The 24,547-nt window shown below is 44.0% G+C and overlaps 1 protein-coding gene across 6 annotated transcripts in view; it reads left to right on the top strand.

Annotated features, from left to right (window-relative positions):
• The first annotated feature begins 2,327 nt into the window (after positions 1-2,327).
• The window catches only part of glsa (glutaminase a), a 41,569-nt gene continuing 19,349 nt past the window's right edge, over positions 2,328-24,547 (top strand). The window contains exons 1-6 of one of the 6 annotated variants that reach the window (XM_042081246.1): positions 11,539-11,611; positions 12,119-12,278; positions 14,196-14,286; positions 17,331-17,449; positions 21,685-21,814; positions 22,605-22,684. In XM_042081246.1, coding sequence (XP_041937180.1) covers positions 12,145-12,278; positions 14,196-14,286; positions 17,331-17,449; positions 21,685-21,814; positions 22,605-22,684 — 554 coding nt within the window. In that variant the 5' untranslated portion in view covers positions 11,539-11,611; positions 12,119-12,144. The other 5 variants (XM_042081244.1, XM_042081242.1, XM_042081247.1 and 2 more) reach the window with 5 other exon arrangements.

Raw genomic sequence — 24,547 nt, 5'->3', positions numbered from 1 at the left:
TACTTGTATGTGCAAAGCCCTAACATGCAGATGCAAAATGTCAGGATCTACGAGCAAGGCAATGAAGAAAAGCTTCTTTTTTTTTTACAGAAAATCATTTCATCCCCGAGATCAGGGATGGGAAATACATCAGCAATATCTTAAGGTAAGCAGATCCCCCCTCATGATAAACCAGATTCGGGGGACAACTGCCACCCACGGCAAATACATGTACTTATCTTGTTTTTAATGCAAATGCTAGAATCCGTGCAGATTAATGGCTAACCCCAGAAATTGACACATGAAGTTTATTACATGCAACAATAAGCAGAACTATGCCAAAGATCCTTGATTACTGACTGCTCAGTTTCAACCCTCTTTTTCTATGGTATGCTATCAAAGAACTTCACTGGAGAACCATGGTTCCACTCTGAACACTGACTGGGTTCATATTTCACACTCCTCATGCTTCAACTGGACACAATACTCCGCCAAACCTAAGGCTTTAATCTAAATGAACATAACATAACATAAATGAACCATTAACCATATGATATATGATAAATGAAAAATGAACCATTAACCATATGATTACTTTATTATTACTTTTTTTTCTTGAAAGCTTTATAGGTGAAGTGAGGAGACGTCTACAGTCTAGCCTGTGTTGACAGTTTCTTTTCTTTTTTTTGCGTATGATTTATTTTGGACATTTTCAATATACAAAACACATGTACATAAGTCCTCTCAAATATGGAGATAAAATAATACAGGAATTCATTTTGCAGAATGAGGCACTAGCCTACTAACAGGATATTAAATCCACCCGCCGACAACGAAATGACAACAAAACCAAGGAAAATAGCAAAATGAATAATAATAATAATAATAATAATAATAATAATAAGTACAAAAACCGATAAGAAAAGGTAAGTGTTGACAGAGTTTGCAATGACGTGTTGACCGTTTCTTTAGCAAGGAAGATAACAGGGGACGGGGGTGTAGTGGGGGTTTGGGATCTGGATCCATAAGCATAGCAACCGTTGTGGGCCCTGTTGGGCAAGATGGGTAGATGCTGAACTAACTTACAGGGATCATTTTTGCTTCCCATTTCTGTTCTGTTGAATAACAAGCTAAGGTAATGCCAGTGAACAGAGTGTTTTGCCAGTGATATGGTAGTTCAGAGACGTCTACACAAAACATTAGCATACCTACCAACCAAGTACTGAAGATGAGAGGCCTACGCTACAGAAATGGTACCAAATAGCCTATGTAATATCAGTTTCAGCCATTAGATGGCGCCAGTGCATCAGCGATATCCTTTACTACATTGATGCATTGCGATTGTCTTTTATATATATATATTAAGTATAAGTATATATACTCTTTTTTGATCCCGTGAGCGAAATTTAGTCTCTGCATTTATCCCAATCCGTGAATTAGTGATACACACACAACACACAGTGAGGTGAAGCACACACTAATCCCGGCGCAGTGAGCTGCCTGCATCAACAGCGGCGCTCGGGGAGCAGTACGGGGTTAGGTGCCTTGCTCAAGGGCACTTCAGCCGTGCCTACTGGTCGGGGTTCGAACCGGCAACCCTCCGGTTACAGGTCTGAAGTGCTAACCTTGGCCATGTTAAAGAGACACAGTTAGGGCACGTTGCTTGTCGGAATTGTCGATGCCGACAAACTCAGAATTCAGATTCGCATAGGCTCGCTAAAAATACCGTGGCTAGCCTAACACTGGTGTCACACAGAGGAATGTCACAACTTTAGGCTATTATATAAGGATAGTATGTTTGCTTCGAGTTAAATCAATCTTGTTCAAGCTTTATGATTAGGCTGCACTTTGAAGTCTGCTATTCCATTAACCTTGCATGCATATAATGTTATGACATTAAAATAAACATGTATCATATGCGTAATAGGCCTATCGCATGATATTGTCTTATTCCATATTTTCTTTTCACGAGAGATGGAAACCATTTTACAATTTATCGTCAATTTAAGGGAGAATTACAATAAATGCCTAAGCCTAGTTAGGTAAATGTTTTCTCAGACCAGAGACAGTGTTGTCGATGCCAATGATAAAAAATAATAATAATCATTTTAAAGCCTTTTACCGGTGCTTAACCATCACAGTAGGCTCCAGATTTCTGCAGAGTCAGACGACTTTCAGCAAATGCCGCCGCCGGTGGATTTACAGAAGGGAAATGATGTGAAATAAAATATGACTGATGTGATTCGCCACCAATCAGGGACAAGATGCGCACACAGTGCAACCAATAGCGTTCGACAAGGGCGTGAACCCCTGGACATTTCTGTCCACTGACCGGCGTTGTGGTGATAAGGCATTGAAATAGTGCAGTCGATGAGTAGCGGATGCCGTGTACATCTTCATACATCATTTCGATACAGATAAAGATACTCCATACCTTACTGTTATCTTTTGAATAGAACAGCTCCATCAACTAGCTTGACAGGATTGAAATGTTACATTTTAGGGTTACGTTAGTGCTGAAGGAGTTGTATAAATCCAACCTCTCGCGTCCTTTATCAGGTATCGCTAGAAATAAGACGTCACTAACCGCCTCTTACTGCTTCAGTACCGTCTGTGCCAATGTCAAATTGGGGTCCAATCTAAAGTCCCTCTGTGTTGGGGGACACCTGCCGGCGTGGTCCAGCTCATGTGGGGCAAGATACCTGTGCACGAAGACAGACGCCGGTTCAGTAACCGCGGCTGAGAATGCGAAAAATGAACTCAGCAAAGAAGAAAAGTGAGTAGCCGCTGAATGAATGAATGACTGAGATAACGGGTCGTTTGTTTAAAATATAACGGGTTATATCAAGACCTTACCAACCAGGTCTAGACAAGCAACTTTTGCTTTTAGCTAGCCAGTATCAATCTATAAATGAAGGATTTAATTGTCACTGACTACTCGAGACCCCTTGCTGACTAGCTTGCTCTTGCTAATGCTAACACTTAATGTGTGATGTGACCAGCCTACCCATGAATCGCCTCCTCCCTGTGCATAACTATTTTATTTGTATGGTAGAAAATAAACTGTGCAATTAGCCATATAGTGAATGAACATGTTTTATCCCACACAGTGACTATACTGACAGTATCTATCTGGGGCGAGGAAACGGCTGGAGGACTTTGTAACGTTAATTCCACTCAAGACAAAGCACCGGCCGGTTTGTGCAGTAACGTTAACGTAGTGTCTAGCAGCTGAATGGTACTGCTAGCAGAGCTAACGAGCTCATTGAGCATGTTACGCATGCCTTTACAGTGCCATGTCATTTATCAAACCTGTGTGAGCTAGCAACCTGTGTGAGCTAGAGCAAGTGAATTACTCTATTGATAGACACATACCAAAAACACTGAAATGCAGGCTTCAGGAATTTTGTCTGAGGTTTGTCTGGCTGTCCAATAAGTTATTGCACCCATTCAATATGTGACCTAGATAGGATAAGCGACTGTGGCTGTTGTAATACTACTAAAGTGATGATACTACCATTGACTGTGTTCTTTAACTAACCATGTGCACACTTGTCAAGAATCAATTGCATCTAGCCCTCAGAATGCTATTTCTGTATAACTCATTGAAAGTATTACAAAAATATAACTCACTAGGGGAAAAAACTAAGCTACATTGTAAAAAAAGATGCTTGTTTTGGATACATAAGGCCTATGTGATGCTCGCTCCCTGAATGATTAGCCCACACATCTCAACTGATAAATGGAGCGTGTACATCTGGCGCTATTCAAGGTCTAACCAAGGGGAGAAGGCTAAGGTGCCATGTTCTTGTCATTTAGTCATTTGTTTTGATGAAATCATTTGCTCTATTGACAACCATTCAGCTGTGTTTGTGTGTGTGTGTGTGTGTGTGTGTGTGTGTGTGTGTGTGTGTGTGTGTGTGTGTGCTGTGCTGTGCTGTGCATGCATACACATTTATATGTCTTTGTCACTCTAGGGTTTCTTAGGCTTCCATTGTACTTCTTTCCAGATGATCTTTATGGCTTGTAGGTGATGTCTAAATTATGACCTTTTTTGTTTTTTACTAGATATGCTAATTTGATCACACAAGGCTGTGTTCTTTTCACAGACTGCATATCCTTCTAGAACCTTCTTCAGACTGGCAATATGAGCACCACTGTGAGCCAGGAATGCAGAGATATAAATTAAACATAAGCTCTTGTTTAACCCTCGAGTTGAATTCATAGTGGGATTTTTTACTGACAGCATATGGTCGTCCTTGTGTGTAGATATTCCTGGGAGTGGTCCCGCAAGAGAGAAAATCTCGAATGCCTTTTTTTCTTTTATCCTTTCCTCTCAATGACTTGTGAAGGTCAGCGTTTGCTTTTCCATGATCCATACTTGGCATCTCTTGGGAGACCTCAGTGGTGTCCTCTTTCACCGTGTGTGTGTGTGTGTGTGTGTGTGTGTGTGTGTAAGAGTAAGAGGAATCAATTGCAGTGTCACTGGGGGTTTCTGGCCAGGTTGTCATGGCGTCATGGCTTCTGTGTGTTTGGTGCGGTGATCATCACTGGGTTAAGATGCGCATGGTTGCCATAGACCACGCCTCCTCTGTGTGTTTTTGTGTGTAGACCGTGCCAGGTGTCAGCGGGGAATTAGGAAGTGTGTATGCTACGCTCTGTTAACACCTCACCTTTCATCCGGATGGCATTGAAAAGGCTCACGGTGCTTTATAGACATTTGGTTTGATTTAAGGGAAATATGATGCTCTCAATATGAGCCTCGGTCTCAGTTTTCTACCAAATCTGAATGTTTATCTATCTTTTATTTCTTTCCTGAAAAGCAAGGAATGCCAATGGCAGATATGTAAGAGCCGATGGTTATCAGTTGGAGCATGTTTGCTCGCTTGTGTTGACCAATGATAAGAGGATTACAGAGTGTTTGTTTGTCAGGTCGATTGAGTGCTTGTTTGTATATGTGTACACTACACACACACACTTTGTGTGCTTGCTTTTCTCCACATGCCTTTCATAAATATGGTAAGTGTTACAGCTGATATTAAACTTATTCTAACTTAGTCTAAGATGCAAGCTTATGATTTAGGCCTAATCCATTCTGCTGACTGGGAGCGATTGCTGCCTTTAAATGAACAACACACACCAACCCCCTCCACCCTTTTTTCTCTCACACACACACACACACACACACCTCTTCTCATCACAACTCTATCGCTGTGGTTGTCATGGAGACTGGCTCTGACCCCCTACAAGATGTAGCTGGATGAAGTTCCCACCTGCTCTGCTCAGGGGAACATTGATGAATTACACACACACACACACACAGACAGTGAGCCTCAACAGAAGATTTGTCCTGAAAACACACACACACATAGACACACACACACACACACACACACATAGTGTATTTGAAAAAAATAGTGCAATTGTCATCACCAAGCAGAAATAAGGCTGTTATGAAATCACTCACTATGAGGACTAATCTGCCCTGTGAGTGTTGGGATAGTTAGATGGCTGTAACATGATCTGCTTACAATATACATAGCCAAATACACACACACACACACACACACACACACACACTCACGCATAGTTCATTAGGCATCCCCTTGAAGCGCTATTCTAGTGTCTCACTCAGCTACGTGTGTGTGTCTGTGTGTGTGTGTGTTTGCTGTAGTTGAACTGCCTCCGTATTTGTCCATTGGGAATGACGCACGTTTGACTCGCTAGCTTTTGGGAGGCGATCACGTGCCGGCTGGGCTTAATGTCCACTTTGTGGGCCACCCTGTCAGTGTTTGCCTCCCTCACTCTTCCCGCGCATCAGCCAGTTGGTCGGTCGGTCGTTAGCCGCGTGCTAATGTGCTAGCTGGTGTTGTGGTGTGGCTACCGGGCACCACCAGCTGCCTCTGTGTGCTAAATGAGATGAGAGGATGACAGGGCCTCCTCACAGCAAACACCTTCTGTTTCCTTCTGTGTGTGTGTGTGTGTGTGTGTGTGTGTGTGTGTGTGTGTGTGTGTGCATGTGTGTGCATGCGTATGAGTGTGTGTGTGTGCGTGCATATGAGTGTTTGTGTGTGTTTGTGCATGTGTGAGTGTTTGGGTGTGTGCGTGTGCGTGTAAGCATGTGTGTGTGTGTGTGAGAGAGAGGAGAATTGTTGTCAGCCAGCCAAGATAGATGCCCCTCTGGTGGCCCCTGAGCACATGTCAAAGCTTGTTGTGTGTGTGTGTGTGTGTGTGTGTGTGTGTGTGTGTGTGTGTGTGTGCGTGCGTGTTTGTGTGTATACATATATATATATATATATGCGTATTCAGAGCTTGTTTTGTTTGTCAGAGCTGGAGGTAAATGAGGTTCATGCTTGTGTGTGTGTGTGTGTATGTGTGTGTGTGTGTGTGAGTATGTGTGCATGTTTGTGTGTGTGTGTATATATATATATATATATACATATACATATGCGTATTCAGAGCTTGTTTTGTTTGTCAGAGGTGGAGGTAAATGAGGTTGTGTTCATGTTTGTTTGCACGCCACGTGTCACTGCTTCTTTCTCCCAAAACCTTTCCAAGTCGCAGCTGAATTGGGAACAAAGTCGACCCTCATCTGATCTGACTGACTATCTGCAGTGCAGTGTAGTCTTATTAGCACATATTAGAGCTTGTTTTGCTTGTCACAGGTGGAGGTAAATGAGGTTGTGTTTGTGTGTGTGTGTGTCTGTGTGTGAGTGCTTGTTTGTGTACGTCTGCATATCAGCTTATTTTGCTTGTCAGAGGTGGAGATAAATGAGGTTGTGTTCATGTGTATGTGTGTGTGTGTGTGTGTGTTTGTATACACCACGTGTGACTGAATTGGGACCAAACTCGACCCTGATATGATCCGATCCTTACTCAGCTCTTTGACTGACTCTCTGCAGTGCAGTGCAGTCTTATTTTAGGATTTTAGAGGTGCTGCCAGGATGCAGTTTTAGTTGAGGATTTTTCTTCTCGGTACAGGCAGAAGTCTTAGTATAGTGTTTTTAGGAGTTTTCTCTCCCCCCATCTTTGGTTGATCTGCTTGCTTTTGCATTTGTCCTTCTTAGTTGAGGATTGTAGGAGTCTCCTCTCTGCAGTCGAATGCCCTCACAAGGCTTGCGGCTGAGCTAGTCCCACAGTAGAGCGTCTGTGTGCCATGTGTAAATGGTAAATGGACTGCACTTATAAAGCCCTTTTCTTTTCCTCCGAGCACTCAAAGCTCTTTACACTTGTCACGCCTCACATTCACCCATTCACACAAACACACACACTCATACACCGATGCCAGAGGGTGCAATGCAATTCGGGGTTCAGTTTCTTGCTCAAGGACACTTCGACAGGGTCAGAAGGAGCCTGGCCTCGAATCGACAACATCCTGGTTGCCCATTGACCACCCCCCATCTGTACTGCGTGTGTGCTTAGAGAAGTTTTGGTCTGTAGCTCTCCCTCTTCCTCCCGTGCCACCGCTGTGTATGCGTAGAGCGTCTGTGTGGCGTCTGTGTTGCGTCTGTATGTGCGTAGAGAAGTTTTAGGCTGTAGGTCTCCCTCTACCTCCTGTGCCACCGCTGTGTATGCGTAGAGTGCCTGTGTGGCGTCTGTGTTGCGTCTGTATGTGCGTAGAGAAGTTTTAGGCTGTAGGTCTCCCTCTACCTCCCGTGCCACCGCTGTGTATGCGTAGAGCCACAGAGCCCCAGAGGAGCAGATACAGTCTCTGGTTGCAGCCGACGCAGAGTGCAGAATTGCAGTGTTGTATTGTCATGCTGAAAAAGTGAGAATATTTAGCTGCATGTTTTGACTGGAAAAGCCACTGTGCTGGGGAGGGCAGGTACAGCACACATTTCTAACGCATCAGGGGATAGAATGCATGAAATAAATACCGTTATAAAAAACCAGCAAGACACATTATGATCTGATCCCTCAAACCACTTGCTGTGGCACATTTGTCCACATAGCATTACATGTTAATGTGTCCTGATGTGTCCTCATAAAAAGGTTGCACTCTCTGCAGTCTAGGCACTAGGTTTCAAGGAAATCTGAACACACGTGGAGTAAACGACACTCAAAGAGACTAACGGAACAGAGGAGAGGAAGCCACTAAGGAGATGCAGTTACCTGATATCATATCACTACATCTGACTCCTGCTACCATGTCATTACTGCTTATTAACAAGAGCATGAAAGCTTCCATCACCATGTTATTATTGCGTATTAGTAACAAGAGCTTGAAAGCTACCATGTTATTACTGCATATTAACATGAGTATGGAAGCCGTCACCACCTTCATATTACTGCATCTTAACAAGAATATGAAGGCATATTATTAAGCATGTCATTGAGCACGTAGTGAAGGGCTGTATAGTGAGTAGAGTGCATTTGTGGCTGTGAGGGAGTTTGGGCAGGGATGTGGAGCTCAGTCTGTTAGAGCAAGCATTGCTATGTCAACAGACTTCGAGGAAGTAGGGCACAGATGAATGCGCTTAGTGTCCAGGGGAAACATTTGGGTGAAGATGCAAATATGCAAAGCACTTACTTGCTACTGAGTAGAGGTATATTTAGCTGACGCAGCCTGTTGTGTGGTGCTGGCCAGTTTGGCCTGGTAGACTAGTGGTGTGTGTGCGTGTGTGTGTGTCGGGGGTGTCAGTGACTGTTCTTTTCAGTTTGTGAGGGTGACGCGTGCACTGACGGTGTGCGTGAGTCAGCACTCAGCCTAGAGCTCCATCTCTGAACACTCCTCCTCCTCTTCCTCTTCCTCCTGCTGCTGCACCGCTGGGCTTCTCCTGCTCCCCTGCAGGATCCCTAAAAGACCTGAACACCGCACCACTCAGAGAGAGAGAACAACGAGAGAGAGAGAGCGAGAGAAAAGACCTTACCACAGACAGAGAGAGAAGAACAAGATAGAGGCTCTCAGACCGACAGAGAGAGAGAGAGAGAGAGATTAGAGAAGAACAAGGATATAGGCTCTCAGACAGACAGACAGAGAGAGAAGAACAAGATAGAGGCTCTCAGACCGACAGAGAGAGAGAGAGAGAGAGAGAGAGAGAGAGAGATTAGAGAAGAACAAGGATATAGGCTCTCAGACAGACAGACAGAGAGAGAAGAACAAGATAGAGGCTCTCAGACCGACAGAGAGAGAGAGAGAGAGAGAGAGAGAGAGAGAGATTAGAGAAGAACAAGGATATAGGCTCTCAGACAGACAGACAGAGAGAGAGAGACAGAAGAACGAGGACAGGTGCTCCTAGACAGACACAAAGAAAAAGAGAGAGAGAGAATAATGACATGCTGTAGGCACTCAGACAGACACAGAGAGAGCGAGAGAGAGATAGAGAGAGAGAGAGAGAGAGAGAGATGAGAAGTATGAAAACATAAGACGGGCACTCTTCCCCAAATTCCAAATAGGTATCCCACATTTTCAGGATTGTGACAACGATGAAAAAATAGCCATACTTCTTGGCGAAGAGCCCTCTGCTGCCTCACTCAAGGACATAGGCTCTCAGACAGACAGAGAGAGAGAGAAGAACGAGGACTGGTGCTTCTAGATAGACACAAAGAGAGAGAGAGTGAGAACAAAGACCAGACAGACAGAGAGAGAGGGAAAAGCTCTATGACTTTCACTTTTAAAAGATTCATGTTAGTCACTGGGTCTGTATTATCAGTTAGGCTCAAGTAAAGTCTTTCAGAGTCTGTCTTCTAAGGATACAGCTGCCACACCGTTTCTCCCAAGAGCCACACTATGGGCTCTAATTTGTATGGCACGCAATGCGCATTTGTGCAATGCAATGCATTAATACCGACCAACACAAACTAATGCTAATTTAATGAACTGGGCATTGGGCGAAACATTTTGCTGCAAGGGGGCACTTGCACTAATGAGAGCTCTCTCGACACACACATACAATCACACACGCGTGCACACAAACACACACTCACATGGGCGCACACACACACACACACACACACACACACACACAACCACACACACAACTTGAGGGCTTGCTGCAGCTGGTCAGGTGTTCTCCTGGTCAGCACTTCTAAATCCAGACCAATCAGCCTGACAACACCAGAGAAACAAATAACGTCAACGCCAATAAGGCCAACGTTCAGGTCAAGCCATGGCTCTGCGAACTCAAAGTCCAGTGATTTTTTCATTAGCTTCTTATTTTCTTTTCATTCATAATTTCTGTAGTCGAGTGGGTGAGTGGAGAGAGAAGAGAGATGGAGATATCGAGTGCACAGACTTGTTAAAGAGGGACAGAATCGACCGGAGGTTTTCTCCTGTCATCAGGCGATGGATTGTGCCGCTCACATCTCCCAGGGAGGCAGCCGGTGGGAGGGGATGTGACATCGTTAACCTGGAGAAGGGAACATGATGGAGAAATAAGACAAAGGCAATTCATTCATCCCTGGGAAGGGCAAGTACTCTTTCTTCGTGGTAAATGTGCTGACCTCCACCACCCCTCATTTCCGGGCTTGCTGTTGTGTGTGTGAGTGTGTGAGAGAGATTAACCAACACAACACACGATAGTTACATCCACAGATTTAAAGTAACACGTACTAGTGAAGGCGTTGATGTGTGTGTGTGTGTGCGTGTGTGTGTGTGTGTGTGTGTGTGTGTGTGTGTGTGTGTGTGTGTGTGTGTGTGTGTGTGTGTGTGTGTGTGTGTGATGTTCTGGGAACAGAAATAGCACCGGAGATGACTTTTTGGCATGCAGCCGTCGTATTAGCAGGGATCAGTGGCACTAGGGAGGTCCAGGGGGAGGCAGGCTTAGGGCTCATTAGCCAGGGCTGAGGTGGTGGGTATTGGGTGTGTGTGTGTGTGTGTGTGTGTGTGTGTGTGTGTGTGTGTGTGTGTGTGTAAGGGGCTGTAGTGCCCTACTTTCTTCGCATGCCAAGTTGACTGACCCGACATGCCACAGCTGCTACTGCTGGTCAGTCTGGGGCAGCACAGCAGGGAGACTGGTGCATGTCCAGTGTGTGTGTGTGTGTGTGTGTGTGCACTCATTGTACACGTTTTCTCTCTCACACTCTTTATGCTTCACTCTTCTCTCATTCTTTCTATTCCATGTCTCTCTGTTTCTCTTTGCTTCCTGTCTTCCTTCTATGTTGAACCATTCTTTCTTTCTGTCTGTCTCTCTAGCTCCGTCTCTCATTTTCTCTCTGTCTCTCTCTCTCTCTCTCTCCTTCTGTTTCTTTTCTTTGCAGGTCAGCTCTGCAAACATGTATTGTATAAATAAGTCCAAAAGTGACATCAGGAATAGATTTGGAGTGTCACCTAATCTAAGTGTTTGTTTTATTTATTTGTTTGTTTGTTTGCTTGTTTGTTTGTATTTCATATTTTCATTTTGGACTGAACTGTGTGACCTCTGGTTTACTGCTGGCGTAGGAGAGATGCATCACCCCCAAATGAGCAGCGGTCAGGAGGAGAAGGATGGCCTCAGGAGGCCGCAGAGAAACAGAAACGAGCCAGGAGGAGCAGTGAGAACGAGGGAGGAAAAGAGGAGAGAGAGACAGGCAGAGGCCGAACGAAGGAAAAGAGAGAGGAGGCGCTGGAGGAGGCGCAGGGGAGAGCAGAGAGGGAGGTCAGTGAGAGAGTGGAGGCAAAGAGCCTCATGATGGAGCACGAGGAGGAGGACAGGTAAGGAGGAGTAAGGAGGAGCCAACATGAGGAGCCTGCAGGTGCCACACAGCAGCTCTAATAGATCACCAATCACAAGCTCAATATGTTAATCCAATATGTGCAGCTGTGATATAGATCATTTGACTGCGTACAGAGCTAAAAAGCATTGTTTTAAAGTGGGCAGTCTACTCTGTCGAGTGCCAGGGCTTAAATCTCTCAGGTTCAATGTCAGAATTCAGTCATGGGCTGGGCTTTTTAAGATTTGAAAATATATAGATAGATAATTTTATATAGATTGATAATTATATATTGCAGCTTTGAAAAGTGCTGGTTATTGAAGGCACAACAATGTCCTAGCTTTAAGCCCTAATATACGGATGTCTCTTTTCTTATGGTGCGCTTATCATCACTACTGAAATGTTAAAAGCACGGTGCACAATCTGACTTAAGCGTTACCTGTCCTTGATTGTTACCTGTATGAGCTTTTAGTGGCTCTGCCTCTTCCCATGACTATGACTCTCGCAGGCAGATCGGGTCAGCGCAGGCCGGAGATGCTGGCAGCGTCTGATCTAGAGTGGAAGTACAAGAACCCGGACGATGTTGAACAGCTAGTCAGAGACATGGGCCAGAGCAATCTGGAAGAGACACAGGCCATTGAGTTGTTAGCCAAGCAGCGCAAGGAGAGGTAAGAGAGGAGAGAGCCAGAGATGGAGAGAGAGAGAGAGAGAGAAGCGGAGAGGAAACAGGAAGTGACCTTGCAGATGTTCTCCAGGTAATGCAGGGGATAGGCAAGAGATGAAGAAACTCCTTCTCCTTCTCCAACATTTGTCTCTGGTTCATGGCTCTTAATCCGAGAGCTCCTCAGAGCAAACATGTCCCGGGTCATCCTAAATTTGGGGTCTGTCTGGTCCACAACTGATCTGATACGTCCAGAGGCAAGCACCCTCGGTTTAATTCATGCCAGCAATACTAACTTAAAACTATTTATTTTAAATACTAGCGATAAATAAAGATGTTTGGATTATATTTAAAAGTTGGTATTACGTATGAATCTTATGACAGGTAACATGCAAATGGTGTCTGGTTGTGGTGTTTCAGATATCCTCATTAATGCATGCTGTGTCAATGAAAAAGGTGTCCATTTTTGAATGTGTCTGTTTGACTGTGTGTAACTGAATTTGTGTTTAATTTAATTTGTGTGTAATTGAATTTGTTGTCGTTTGCTGTTTCAATGTCAAGTGCTGTCACTCATTCACTGTGCATATTTTCTCTCCCCCCCACTCCCCCTCCCCCCATCTTTGGTTGATCTGCTTGCTTTTGCATTTGTCTGTAAGTATATATACATTTTTTATTTTGTTTATTTCTTTTCTTACGTCAGTAGCTGTAGTGTTGTATCCTATCCGAGTCCGCTTATTCTCTGCAAACTGCTGTTTATTCTGTGTACCCTGAAATGTCGTCCCCCCTGCAAGCCTCTGCGCTTGACCCACCCTTTCTGATGTCCGTACGTATCCCAGCAACCCTCAGCCTTCCGGCCATCCAGGAATGACATCACAATTGGGCCAAACGTCAGTCATCAGCAACGTGTCAAGCTGATGATGCTCGAGGCATCTTTTTGAGCAATGTTGCTGGGTAATGTTCTTGTGTACTATTGTTCTGGCACGCTTTTTCCTGAACACAACCAACCAGAACACATGGACCGGCTATGTGGTTACACAGAGACATTGCTCAAGAAGTTGCCCCATCTATTGCCACATTATGAAGTTATTATAGATGAGAAGAGGGGAAGGGGTAGGGAAGATGGAATTATGAGATGGGTCGGGTTGTGTGAACGGAGTGAGTTCACTAGGACTAGGGGATTGACACCGCCCTGGAGCATTTATTTACTCAAAATGCCACCCAATAGCTGGGTCTTCCTGGATGTGCCTGTAACAAAGTCCTACGGTCTATATTTATATTTCTTATTAAACTACCGGTTCAAGCCCTTGCAGTTTGGATGAAAGGCCTGGGCCCCAGGTCTGTTGCTTTCCTATAACGCAAGGCCTTTTTTCTAACACACTAACTCTTCTCCTCAGAGAGGAATGGATTCCCAACTGCTTTGCACCATGCCAGCCTCTGTAGTGCACACCTAACCCTCAATGTTCTAGGGGTTCCCTGACCCCTGAACTCTGTAACATACTGTAGCAGAGTTTTCTCACGCCATACTAAACCTCCACTAAGAGTTACTCTCTTCTAAGTATTATTTTGTTAATGTATTATTTATTATTATTAATAATAATTAATTCATTTATTTGAGAATGCCCCCCCCCCCCCCCCTCTAAAGGGCTGGCATTTTACAAACAAGAAAGAGGTTGAAATCTATTCCACAGAAACTGAGTGTTACTTTTAAACCAGTGTCAGTATTGCTTTACAGTAAGACCACTCTCAGCATTATACTTTAAAGCTGCCTATCCCCTTCCTCCTCTGATACAGATGTGCCCTGCTGCAGATCCCCTTTCCTCACTGCTTTTACTGTACCTAGTTAGCATTAGCGGTTAGCATCCAGTGTCTCACTCTCTCTCTCTCTTTCTCTGTCCTCTCCTTTATTTCCACCTCCCAGGAGAAGGAAGGCGGGTATCCTACCCAGCTTGGAAGACCTTCTCTTCTACACCATTGCAGAGGGTCAGGAGAAGATCCCTGCACACAAGTTCACCACGGTGAGAGCTAGCATTCACACTTACGAATGGTACTGAAGATACTGAAGTTCACCACGGTGAAAGCTAGCATTCACACTTACAAATGGCACTGAAGACCTGTTATCTGACGTGAAGCAGTTACCTTACCATACCATAAATCAGCGAGGAGACTGCTGGTCCAGAGTCAAATTACGTTTGGTGCTTCTACCACTCGTCTGATAATTTTGCGGCACAACTAAATGGTATCATGGAACGACAGGCGGATAGAAAAAGAAAACCAACGTTTTCCTGATCAGGAAATAGTTTCTAATTTGGTGTTATCAACCAAAGAGGCAGACAATTACGTGGTAGTTGTGAGTGCCCATTCAATGTATGTGTGAGTCTGTGAGAGAAACTGAAGCTACTCGAGTTGCACGTATAACATAGGCAGGCTAAGAAGTAACGATATTTAATACAACAAAGTGGCACGAAGACCTCAAAAGTTTGAGATGTCCAGGCCTCAAGTCAAAGAAGTTTGGGAACGATGTAGTCTGACAAAGTATGACAAAGTCTTCATGCCCTTGAATGTTGGAAAATGAACGTTCTAAAGAATATCTGGGTTCATTGAATTTAACATAGAATTTTACAACCTTGAATTGTTGCGGAACGGAATCTTATGAATGTTCAAAAACCCACACCTTTAAGTAGCTTAAACCCCTCTTTTGTAACCATCAGGTGTTCGTTTCTGAAGCAAATGCTTATTGCCTGATAAGATCACACTGCTGCATAGTCCACACCCTTGAGACGATGTGGGTTCTTATTTAGAAAACTCCTGTGGTCCTCTCTCATCTGTAGTCACTCAAGGCCACCCTGCTAATATCTCAGTCGGCCATCTGGAAACGATAACTCAATGTCGCCAATCGGCCATCTATTCCCACCAACACACACACACACACACACACACACATACATTCCCTTTTTCTCTCCTTCGTCAGGTCCTGCGGATGCACACCATTTATTTCTCCCTGTTAGCAGCCTCTCGTTCATCTCCGCCCGTCAGCCCGGCCCAGTCTGCCACAGCCCTGCCAGGAGGCGGCCTTTCCCAGTGATGGCTCTATCTTCCCCTCGGCAATGAAACGCTGAGAGTATGAATCACTGCTCCACTCCAGGTTCTGTAGACCTCATTACCCATCACCACTGGCTGTCACAATTGTCGCCTCGTAACCCAGATATAGGCCAGCGAACGGGCCCATAACAAACCCCATCTCCATTAGCTAGGGAAGGGTCGAGACGGCGCTCACAATACAAGACAAATGATCGTGTAAGGTTTGTCCGCCCTTGCCTTCCGTAGCTTACGTTGATTGGTTTGTTATGTTTTGTGGTCCCATTTCAGAGTCAGGTGGTGGTGGTAAGGTTAAAGCAGCCTATTGTTGGTTTGGTTGATACAGTACAAATTGCCCAAATTTGGTCTGAAAATGCCCTTAAATTAATTTATGACAACTGTTAGGTAATTGTGGTCATGCTCAAATGTCAGTATGCAGCAATACAGGAATCTAATAACAGACAGTAGATCTCATGATGTGTATTGATATTTGTTTATTATTGATGTAAGTGGCATGTCTGTTTCGCTCTTCCTGAGACTACTACAATAGGTCAGCAAGTCCAGCACTTCAAGGAATGAAACTCCACATCATGTCTACAAGGGAGACTAAGGGCTAGTCCACACATACCAAACCGATCTTTTTGTCCTCCGTCTTCCCTGAAACCGTATCAAGAATATTTGCGTCCAAACGGATCCATCTCAACACGACTCAACATGAACATGGCTAGTGCAAGGAAACCAGAATTGTTTGTGTGGACTGATAGTGAACCTTTACTTTCTTTGGTTGTAGGATAGTCCGCGATTCACATTAGTTTTGGCTATCACCGCAAATCCATAGGCTACTAAACGCTAGGTCTATCCAAGTTAGGCTATTCTGTCTCCACATTTATAATATTGCTATAATACCTTCGTTAGTAACAGTACTTTTGCCTGCATCAAATCGCGCATTCGCATTTAGTGCGCATCTACCATAGGCTTAACACGAGTTATGCGTCTTTGTATGCTCATATCTGACTTCACTAGACTATGAATGCATTTATTTATGTTGTAAGACATGTAAAATAAATGAATGACTCCGGCACTTTGCACAAATTAATTTAAACTTACACCGCACTTCCCTAATAACTTCTGACTAGTTCTCTCGCGTCACCGACGATAGCTAGAAATGCATCAAGAAAACACTGTTCAGTCCACCAAGTCATGATAATGATCTTCTCATGAAGTCATGAGAATAAGTCATGATTGGCTCTGCGCAGCACCAGTTGTGATATTTATCCTACTGAGTGTAATCGTAAGTAATGTCATGTATGAAAACTAGTATTGTTAGGCAGTACTATAAGTGTCAAGTCCAGGGCAGCTGAGGTATGGCGATGACATCATCAATAGGCAGGTATGCGGTTTCGCCGTCCAAACAAACTCACATGGGCTACGGTTTCAGATTTTTCTACCCTGGGACCAGGTTTCAAAAAAGTGCGGTTTCGGGCAGTGCGTTTACAGGATTCGTTTAGACGATGGGCCAAGACGAAGCAAAACTGGTGCGTTTAACCCAAAAAGCGTCTCCGTGTGGACGGGGCCTAATTTTCACTTTTTTCTCCCTCTCCCTCTCTCTTTCCTCCCTTCATCCCTCTCCCTTTCTTTCTATCTTTCCATCTGTCTCACTGTCATTTGATCTCTCTTTCCTCCACCGCTCCCTCATGTCTCCCCCTCTCCATCCCTCCCTCGCTCTCGTTTCCTTCCCCTTCCTTCCCTCTCTCTTCCTGTCTCTCTTCCTCTCTCCATCCTTCCCTCTCTCTTCCTGTCTCTCTTCCTCTCTCCATCCTTCCCTCTCTCTTCCTGTCTCTCTTCCTCTCTCCATCCCTCCCTCTCTCTCTCTCTATCTTTCCCTTTCCTTCCCCCTACTACTTCTCCATTCCCTCTCTCTCCCTTTCTACCCCCTCACTCTCTCTCCCTCCCCTCCCCTTCCCTCTCTCTCCCCCTCTCTCAGGCTCTGAAAGCCACAGGGCTGTGGACGGGCGACCCCAGACTGAAGGAATGTATGGAGATGCTGAAGGTGACGCTCAAGACCACCTCAGACGGAGCTCTGGACCGCCACCTCTTCAAAAAGTAAGACCGGCACATCCATGGCCAGGCAGGGCTCTACACTAACATTTTTTTCCAGGAGCACTTGTGCGCCCAAGTTTAGGAGCACAGACAAAAATTTGGGCGCACAGTCAGTTCTGTACTTAACTTAAACATAATCTAACATTACACTGCAGCTAACACTTAAACATGCTAGTGCAACAATTGCGAATATTAAGAATGACTGACAACATTTAGTCTACAGGAAACAGGATTTTAAAGATCAGTGCCTACTTTATTCAGTCTGTTCTATTTTCCTAAATTTTGTTAATGTAAAATAGTATAATACATTGCCATATTTGCATTTAGCCTGTATATCAAGTATCCTGCCAAATGTAGGCTAATTTATTTACAGTATTTGTGAATCCATCTGTAGCTAATCCAAATACGCCCATGGTGACCTATCTGACTGCATACTGCCTAATACTACTACTAAAACAGTCCATTTTCTCTTCCACAAAACCCAACATAGGCTAATCAAGGATATATATATATTTTTTATACTTTTACTTTTTATTTGAAATATCTGCATTGATGGGGGCAGTAGGCAAACGTTAGGCCTACTTTCGTTTTGCACTTCAGCTTGTATTCGGTGTAAACAAACAAGCATGCATGGAAGCCTGGAGTTGTCGCGTTGTACCTTTGAATAAAATGGGAGCCTGTTCGCTACAGCTATATTTTGCATATTGCAGCCAATACGTCAACTGGGCTAAAGGGCATGTTAGGTTACCTTTCCTTCTGTCACTGCATGCGAAACTGCGAAACTGCTAACGTTGATGGGAGGTGTAGTTTTTATGCTGCATTCGCGACATGATTCTATGGTTTGCACCAGTAATGTTTCTTGATGTTTGGTGTATTTTGTAGACAAACATTGACATGGTTAGAAGTCATTCGCACCAGTGCGCCTAAATATTTTTTTGCACTCGCACGCCATCATTTTTACTCGCATGTGCGAGTGAAATGGGCGCACTGTAGAGCCCTGCCAGGAAATCTTTTCTGACATAACCATGGTGGTTCATATGTGGTGAGATGCCCATATGCATGAGACAGACGAGTACAGTGTACAATGTAAACACAATGATGTTTAGTGTTTCAGGTGTCAGGAGAGGTGTAAACATCAGACACTGAGACACCGAGTTACAGTGTACAATGTAAACACACAATGACGTGTTTCAGGTGTCAGGAGAGGTGTAATTGTTGTAAGTGATGTGTATGTACACATTCTTATACATTACTATACATCTCCACAGGTATACAGTATCTGTATATATATATATATATATATATATATATATATACTGGCCAGTCGTGGCCTACTGGTTAGGGCTTCGAGCTTGGAACCAAAGGGTTGCCGGTTTGATCCCCGACCAGTGGGAACGGAACTGCCATTGAGCAAGACACCTAACACCTCACTGCTCCCCGAGCACCGCTGTAGCAAGGCAGCTCACTGCTCCGGGTTAGTGTGTGCTTCACCTCACTGTGTGATCACTAATTCACAGATGGGATAAATGCAGAGACCAAATTCCTTGTATACGCAAGTATACTTGGCCTAGAAACCTGATTTACATTTATTAGCACTTCTTATGCTTCTTACACTTGATTTAGATTGTATGTCCATTAGCACTGCATGTGGAACACATATGCTGTGACGGAATCACATGCATCAAATCCACTCCTCCTTGTCACCTAGCTGAGCACGTGGGCATCTTGCCATCATCATGGACCGTAATAATACAGTTTTTATTTTTTATGTTGCTTTTCCCTCGTGTTTTATCCCTGTGTAATTTCAATTATTTAATAGCTGTCGCTGATGCATCTTAGCTGCAGTCCACTGGCGTTGGGCTTCGTTGGGTTTTAATAATGCACAGGGTTGGGGGACTGGCTCGTGCCCGTGTGGATGTTATCAGACAGCAGACGTATTTGTGCGTGTGTGTCGATGTTATCGGACGGTAGCACTCTGTTGTTGTTCTGCCCATTATGCTAAACGCTCAGAATGAGGCTCTAACGAGAGTAGGACAGCTAAATGTGGATCCACGCAGGTTCAAGTGTGTGTGTGTGTGTGTGTGTGTGTGTGTGTGTGTGTGTGCTGACATTTAGACACTGACACAGATGCGCAATCTGAATTGTAACCTTCTCTGTCTCTGTCACACACACACACACACACACACTCTTACACACACATACACACATTGTGATGTCCCACGTTACCCTTGTCAGCGACAGCTTGGAAAACAGCTCCAAATCCCCAGTCACGCTGCCAGGGTGCAGCACCCCTCCTGCAGCTATACTCCTGCCCCCACTCCTGCCCAGCTACAGCTTCTCTCCAGCGGGCATCAGTGGCGCCTGGCAGGGGGCCAACTGCCTCCCCCTCTTTTCAGGACGAGGAAGGGTGGGGTGGGTTTGGGGTGGGGAGACTGGAGGTTACTAACGCTGAGACAGGAGATGAGTACACATGAGCGGTACGAATCGCTCAAGTGTACGTCACAAAGGGAGCGAACGTGACTGCACATACATTAACCTTCATAGCAAGGCAGTATGAATCATCGCTCAACTCAGCATCATCAGTAGGATTCAGTAAATCAAATTATAACCAACAGCATAACTGCACCAAGTTAGTTTATCACACACACACACACACACACACACACACACACACACACACACACACACACACACACACAATAATAATAATAATATCCCATAGATAAAACATCTTACACAAGCAGCTTCGAGAGTCCTTCAACCCTTTGCCGTATAGACAACATGACAGCTGATGTGTGATATAAAAAGGCTGTTTATGCATATATGTAGCGCCAGTATGGTCACTCGTACATTAACCCATAAAGCTTCCTGCGCTTAACCACTCAAATTAAGGGAGCTGCCATCCGCGTCTGGACCACACGTGCTCAGGGAACCAACCAATCCCTGCCCATCTCTAAGGGCCTATTCAGACCGCAAAGCGTGGCGACTGTGTTTCAGCTGCGTTACCTGTCCGTTTTCATTTTGCCACCAACGTTCACAGGTTCGAGCATGTACACTGCGTGCGTAAATGCACACGTTTCAGGTGCGGCATGCTAGAAATAGGACCTGCGGCCATTTTTCACGCGACACGCAGCGTGTTGGGAGCGTTTCCATTGAAAAGAGACAGTTTTAATTAATAGGCAGACTTGTTGCAGCAACGGCGCATCAGAGACATCAGAGATAATAGCCTGTGTGTGTGTGTGTGTGTGTGAATAGTCCTATTAGAATAATAGTCCTATTAGATTGTGTGTGTGTGTGCACGCTCTCGTGTGCTCCATTCTAATGGCCGGAGTGAGATTTATATCCCCCAACACACGCACACACACACACACACACACACACACACACACACTCTCTCCCTGTGAGTTAGCAGCAGTGTGGGAGTCAGTTGGCAGGTTAATGAGGCAGGAGACAGCAGCCCATTTAGTGCCTGTGTGTTTTCCGGAGCTTCTACCGAGGGCAGTGCGAGCTGCTGTCACGGCGAGTAAACATGTAGGCTATCTTTAACACCGACCAAGAGTAAACACATTCACTATTTTTAACACTGAGAATAAACGAGCTCTCGAATAAAGCACAAACTACACTGATTCTGCAAGGATGTTTCACTGTAGTCAAAGTTGTTCTTTATTCCTGTTTCTGCCATTGACCTTGTTTAAGGTAACAGTGAGCTATTTAGCAGACGTTTTCATCCAACGCGACCTAAAATGACTTGCAATGTTCAGGATTTAGTCCCCGGTGCCGACTGGGTATAAAGTGCTGGAGATGCTAACATGAATGCAACGCTGCACCACGACACCCCATATTATTGTTTGTACATGCAGAATAAGTTGAGGATTAATAATTCAAGCTGTCATAAGCATTGTTTCAAATTCTTTCTCTTTCTCAGTGTGTCTGTTTGTCTCTTCCTGAGACTACTACAATAGGTCAGCAAGTTCAGCACTTCAGACTGTAGATCTCATGATGTGTATTGATATTTGTTTATTATTTATGTAAGTGGCATGTCTGTTTTGCTCTTCCTGAGACTACTACAATAGGTCAGCAAGTCCAGCACTTCAAGGAGTAAAACTCCATATCATGTCTCTCCAGGTAGAGTCTGACATGTCTACAAGGGAGACTAATTTCCCCTCTTTCTCTCTTTTTCTCTCTCTCTCATCCTCCCTCTCTCTCTCTCTCTCTGTCTCTCTGTCCTCTGTGGTCAGATGTGTCCAGAGCAACATTGTGCTGCTCACTCAGGCGTTCCGAAAGAAGTTTGTCATCCCAGATTTCCAGTCCTTCACCTCCCACATCGACGAAATTTACGAGGGTGCCAAAATGCGGTCCGGGGGCAAGGTGAGTCCCAGTCGTCTTTTTCTCCCCTTAAAAGGGGCCATGGATCCTGTTGGTGGATGATTCGCATAGACAGACCCGCCCTGTTGAGCTTTGCCAAGTTTTGCAGGTTCCTATTGACAGGGAAGTTCTCTGTTCACAACTTTTCTGTGCTTTGTGCTGTGATTTGCTTCTGGTTTTGCCTGATAGTCATTTTGATACCACTGAACCACTGAACCACAGCAGTGTGAACCTAGCGACACTAGCTGAAAAGCAAAAAGATGGCCGCCACACATAGATTTTTCAACATAAAAGTCCTTAGCAAACCAATATTTTTGGTTACATATACTGGTTTGGGTAAGGACTTTTATGTTGAAAAATCTACATGTGGAAGCCATATTGGATTTTTTCATTAGTGTTGCTAGCTTCACACTGCTGTGGTTTAGTGGTTCACCAAAGCTTCATTTGCCCATCACTAGTGATTGGCTCCTGAGAACGACCTATTAGGTTTCATCCTTAAGGCAAAACATATACTGTACTGCTCCACCTGAGCATCCACCTCCACCTATTGGGATAGTCTTAAAACTATACTGTCTAGTGCAGAGCAAGCTGTTGAGTGTGTGTTGAAATGTGAATGTTACTGTATGTTGGAGTGTATGACTGAGTGTGCGTATCAGAGTGTGTGTGTGTATTTTGGTGTGTGTAGTGACCTCGTGTGTGTGTGTGTGTGTGTGTGTGTATGTGTGTATCAGTGTCTGTGAATGTGTGTATTTGGGTGTGTGTAGTGATCTTTTCTGTGTGTGTTCCTCTGCAGGTGGCTGACTACATCCCTCAGCTAGCCAAGTTCAGTCCAGACCTGTGGGGGGTGGCCATATGCACCGTGGATGGTCAGAGGTGAGATGGCCGGCTGCACAACTGGGGTTTTGTAGCCTTGGATAGCCTGACGTAAAGGTTACCCTGAAAGCAAATGGATGTGTCCTGCCGATACAAACTGAATGTGTGTGTGTGTGTGTGTGTGTGTGTGTGTGTTCCACTTCAGTGTGTATATCATACAGGGTTCCCACGGGTTCTTGAAATCCTTGAAAGTTTCTTTTTGAGGAAAAAATTCCATACAATTCCGTCCGCTTATTAACATTATTTCCATTATTTCGCCACCACTTCTGTCAATATCCTATGCTCATGCCTGATTTACGTTGGTTAGAACTACACGGCCAGCTTGATTTCTGCGTGTTTCCCACGTGTAGTGCTTGTTGCCCAAATATCCAATCCAATCCGCTTTATTTATAAAGCACAGTTTAAACAAACACAAGGTTCCCAAAGTGCTGTACAGCAAGATAAGAAACACACAAGACACCACAGAAGCACAATAATAGGATAAAGTATTAAAATTAAAAGAGATAAAAACTAACTAAAATAAATGTAAAAAATAAAAGTAAAGACATAAAAACATAAAAGTAAAAAGAGATAAAAACTAAAATAAAAGTAAAAAGAGATTAAAAACCACTCAAATCCAATAAATAAAATAGAATAAATAAAATATACTGCCCACATAACACATCTACATACATCAACACACTACCTGGGGTAGAGAAAAGAGGTGAGTTTTAAGATGGGACTTAAAAAGAGACAGTGAAGGGGCCTGTCTGATGTGAAGGGGCAGATTGTTCCATAGTTTTGGAGCTGCAACGGCAAAAGCTTGTTCCCCTCTAGATTTTAGCCTGGCTCTGGGCTCTGTCAGAAGCAGCTGGTCAAAAAGTTTATTTCAGCTCAGTTTTATGCAAAACACAAACATGAAAAATAGAAGAAGGCCTACCATCTGTCATATGACCAAAAATGAAAGAAAACTGCGACAAGGTATCCTTAGTCTGTTGAGGTAAAATTATTTAATCATGCCCGCGCTTGAAATTTATCGACACATTAGGTCCTTGAATTTGAGGATATTGGGCCTGGAAAGTCCTTGAAAGGTCCTTGAATTTTATCTTAACCAAGGTGTGGGAACCCTGATCATAGATAAAAGCTGAGTGGGTGTGTGTGGTCAACATTTTTTACTGATCTTCCAAAAAAGCAAAATAAAGAAATAATTAGAACTCATACAGAACTCTGCTGCTAGACTTTAACTATAACCAAGAGAGAGCGCATCACCCCTGTGTTAGCTGAACTGCACTGGCTCCCTGTTTCCTATTTAATTGATTTAATGCTGTTAATTACTTACAAAGCTCTTAATGGCATAGCACCGTCAACCGTGGTAAGATCATTTTCATGCAGGCATGACAATAAAGTATATATTCTATTCTATTCTATTCTATTCTATTCTAACCACAAAGAAACCTTAGATCTTCCAGTGCTAATCTTTTAATTGTGCCCAAAGTAAGCATTTTGAGCTCCATTCTGTGTATGAAAGGTGCTATAATACAAATAAAGCTTATTATTATTATTATTATTATTATTATTATTATTATTATTATTATTATTATTATTATTAATGTCAGCATGTCTGTAGGAGTCTATCATCAGAATGTGTGTTATCAAAGACTAATCCTTCAATGTAGCCCTGTCTCAGAAGGTCAGAAGATATTTACTCTGCATGTGTGTGTGCATGTGTGTGTGTGAGAGTGTGTGTATGTGAGTGTGTGTAAGAATCTCTGATCGTTAATATTGAACCTCTCTTTTTCACAGTGTGTGTGTCTGTCTGTGCCAGGGTGTATGTGTGTGTAAGAATGTCTGATCGATAATTTGGCTCCCGGCTCTTGTCCTGTC

This window comes from Alosa sapidissima, chromosome 23, assembly GCF_018492685.1.
Source record: "Alosa sapidissima isolate fAloSap1 chromosome 23, fAloSap1.pri, whole genome shotgun sequence".
NCBI classification, from domain to species: Eukaryota; Metazoa; Chordata; class Actinopteri; order Clupeiformes; family Clupeidae; genus Alosa; species Alosa sapidissima.
The sequence above is the reverse complement of the archived record's forward strand: the minus strand, read 5'-3'. Positions and strand labels throughout refer to the sequence as shown.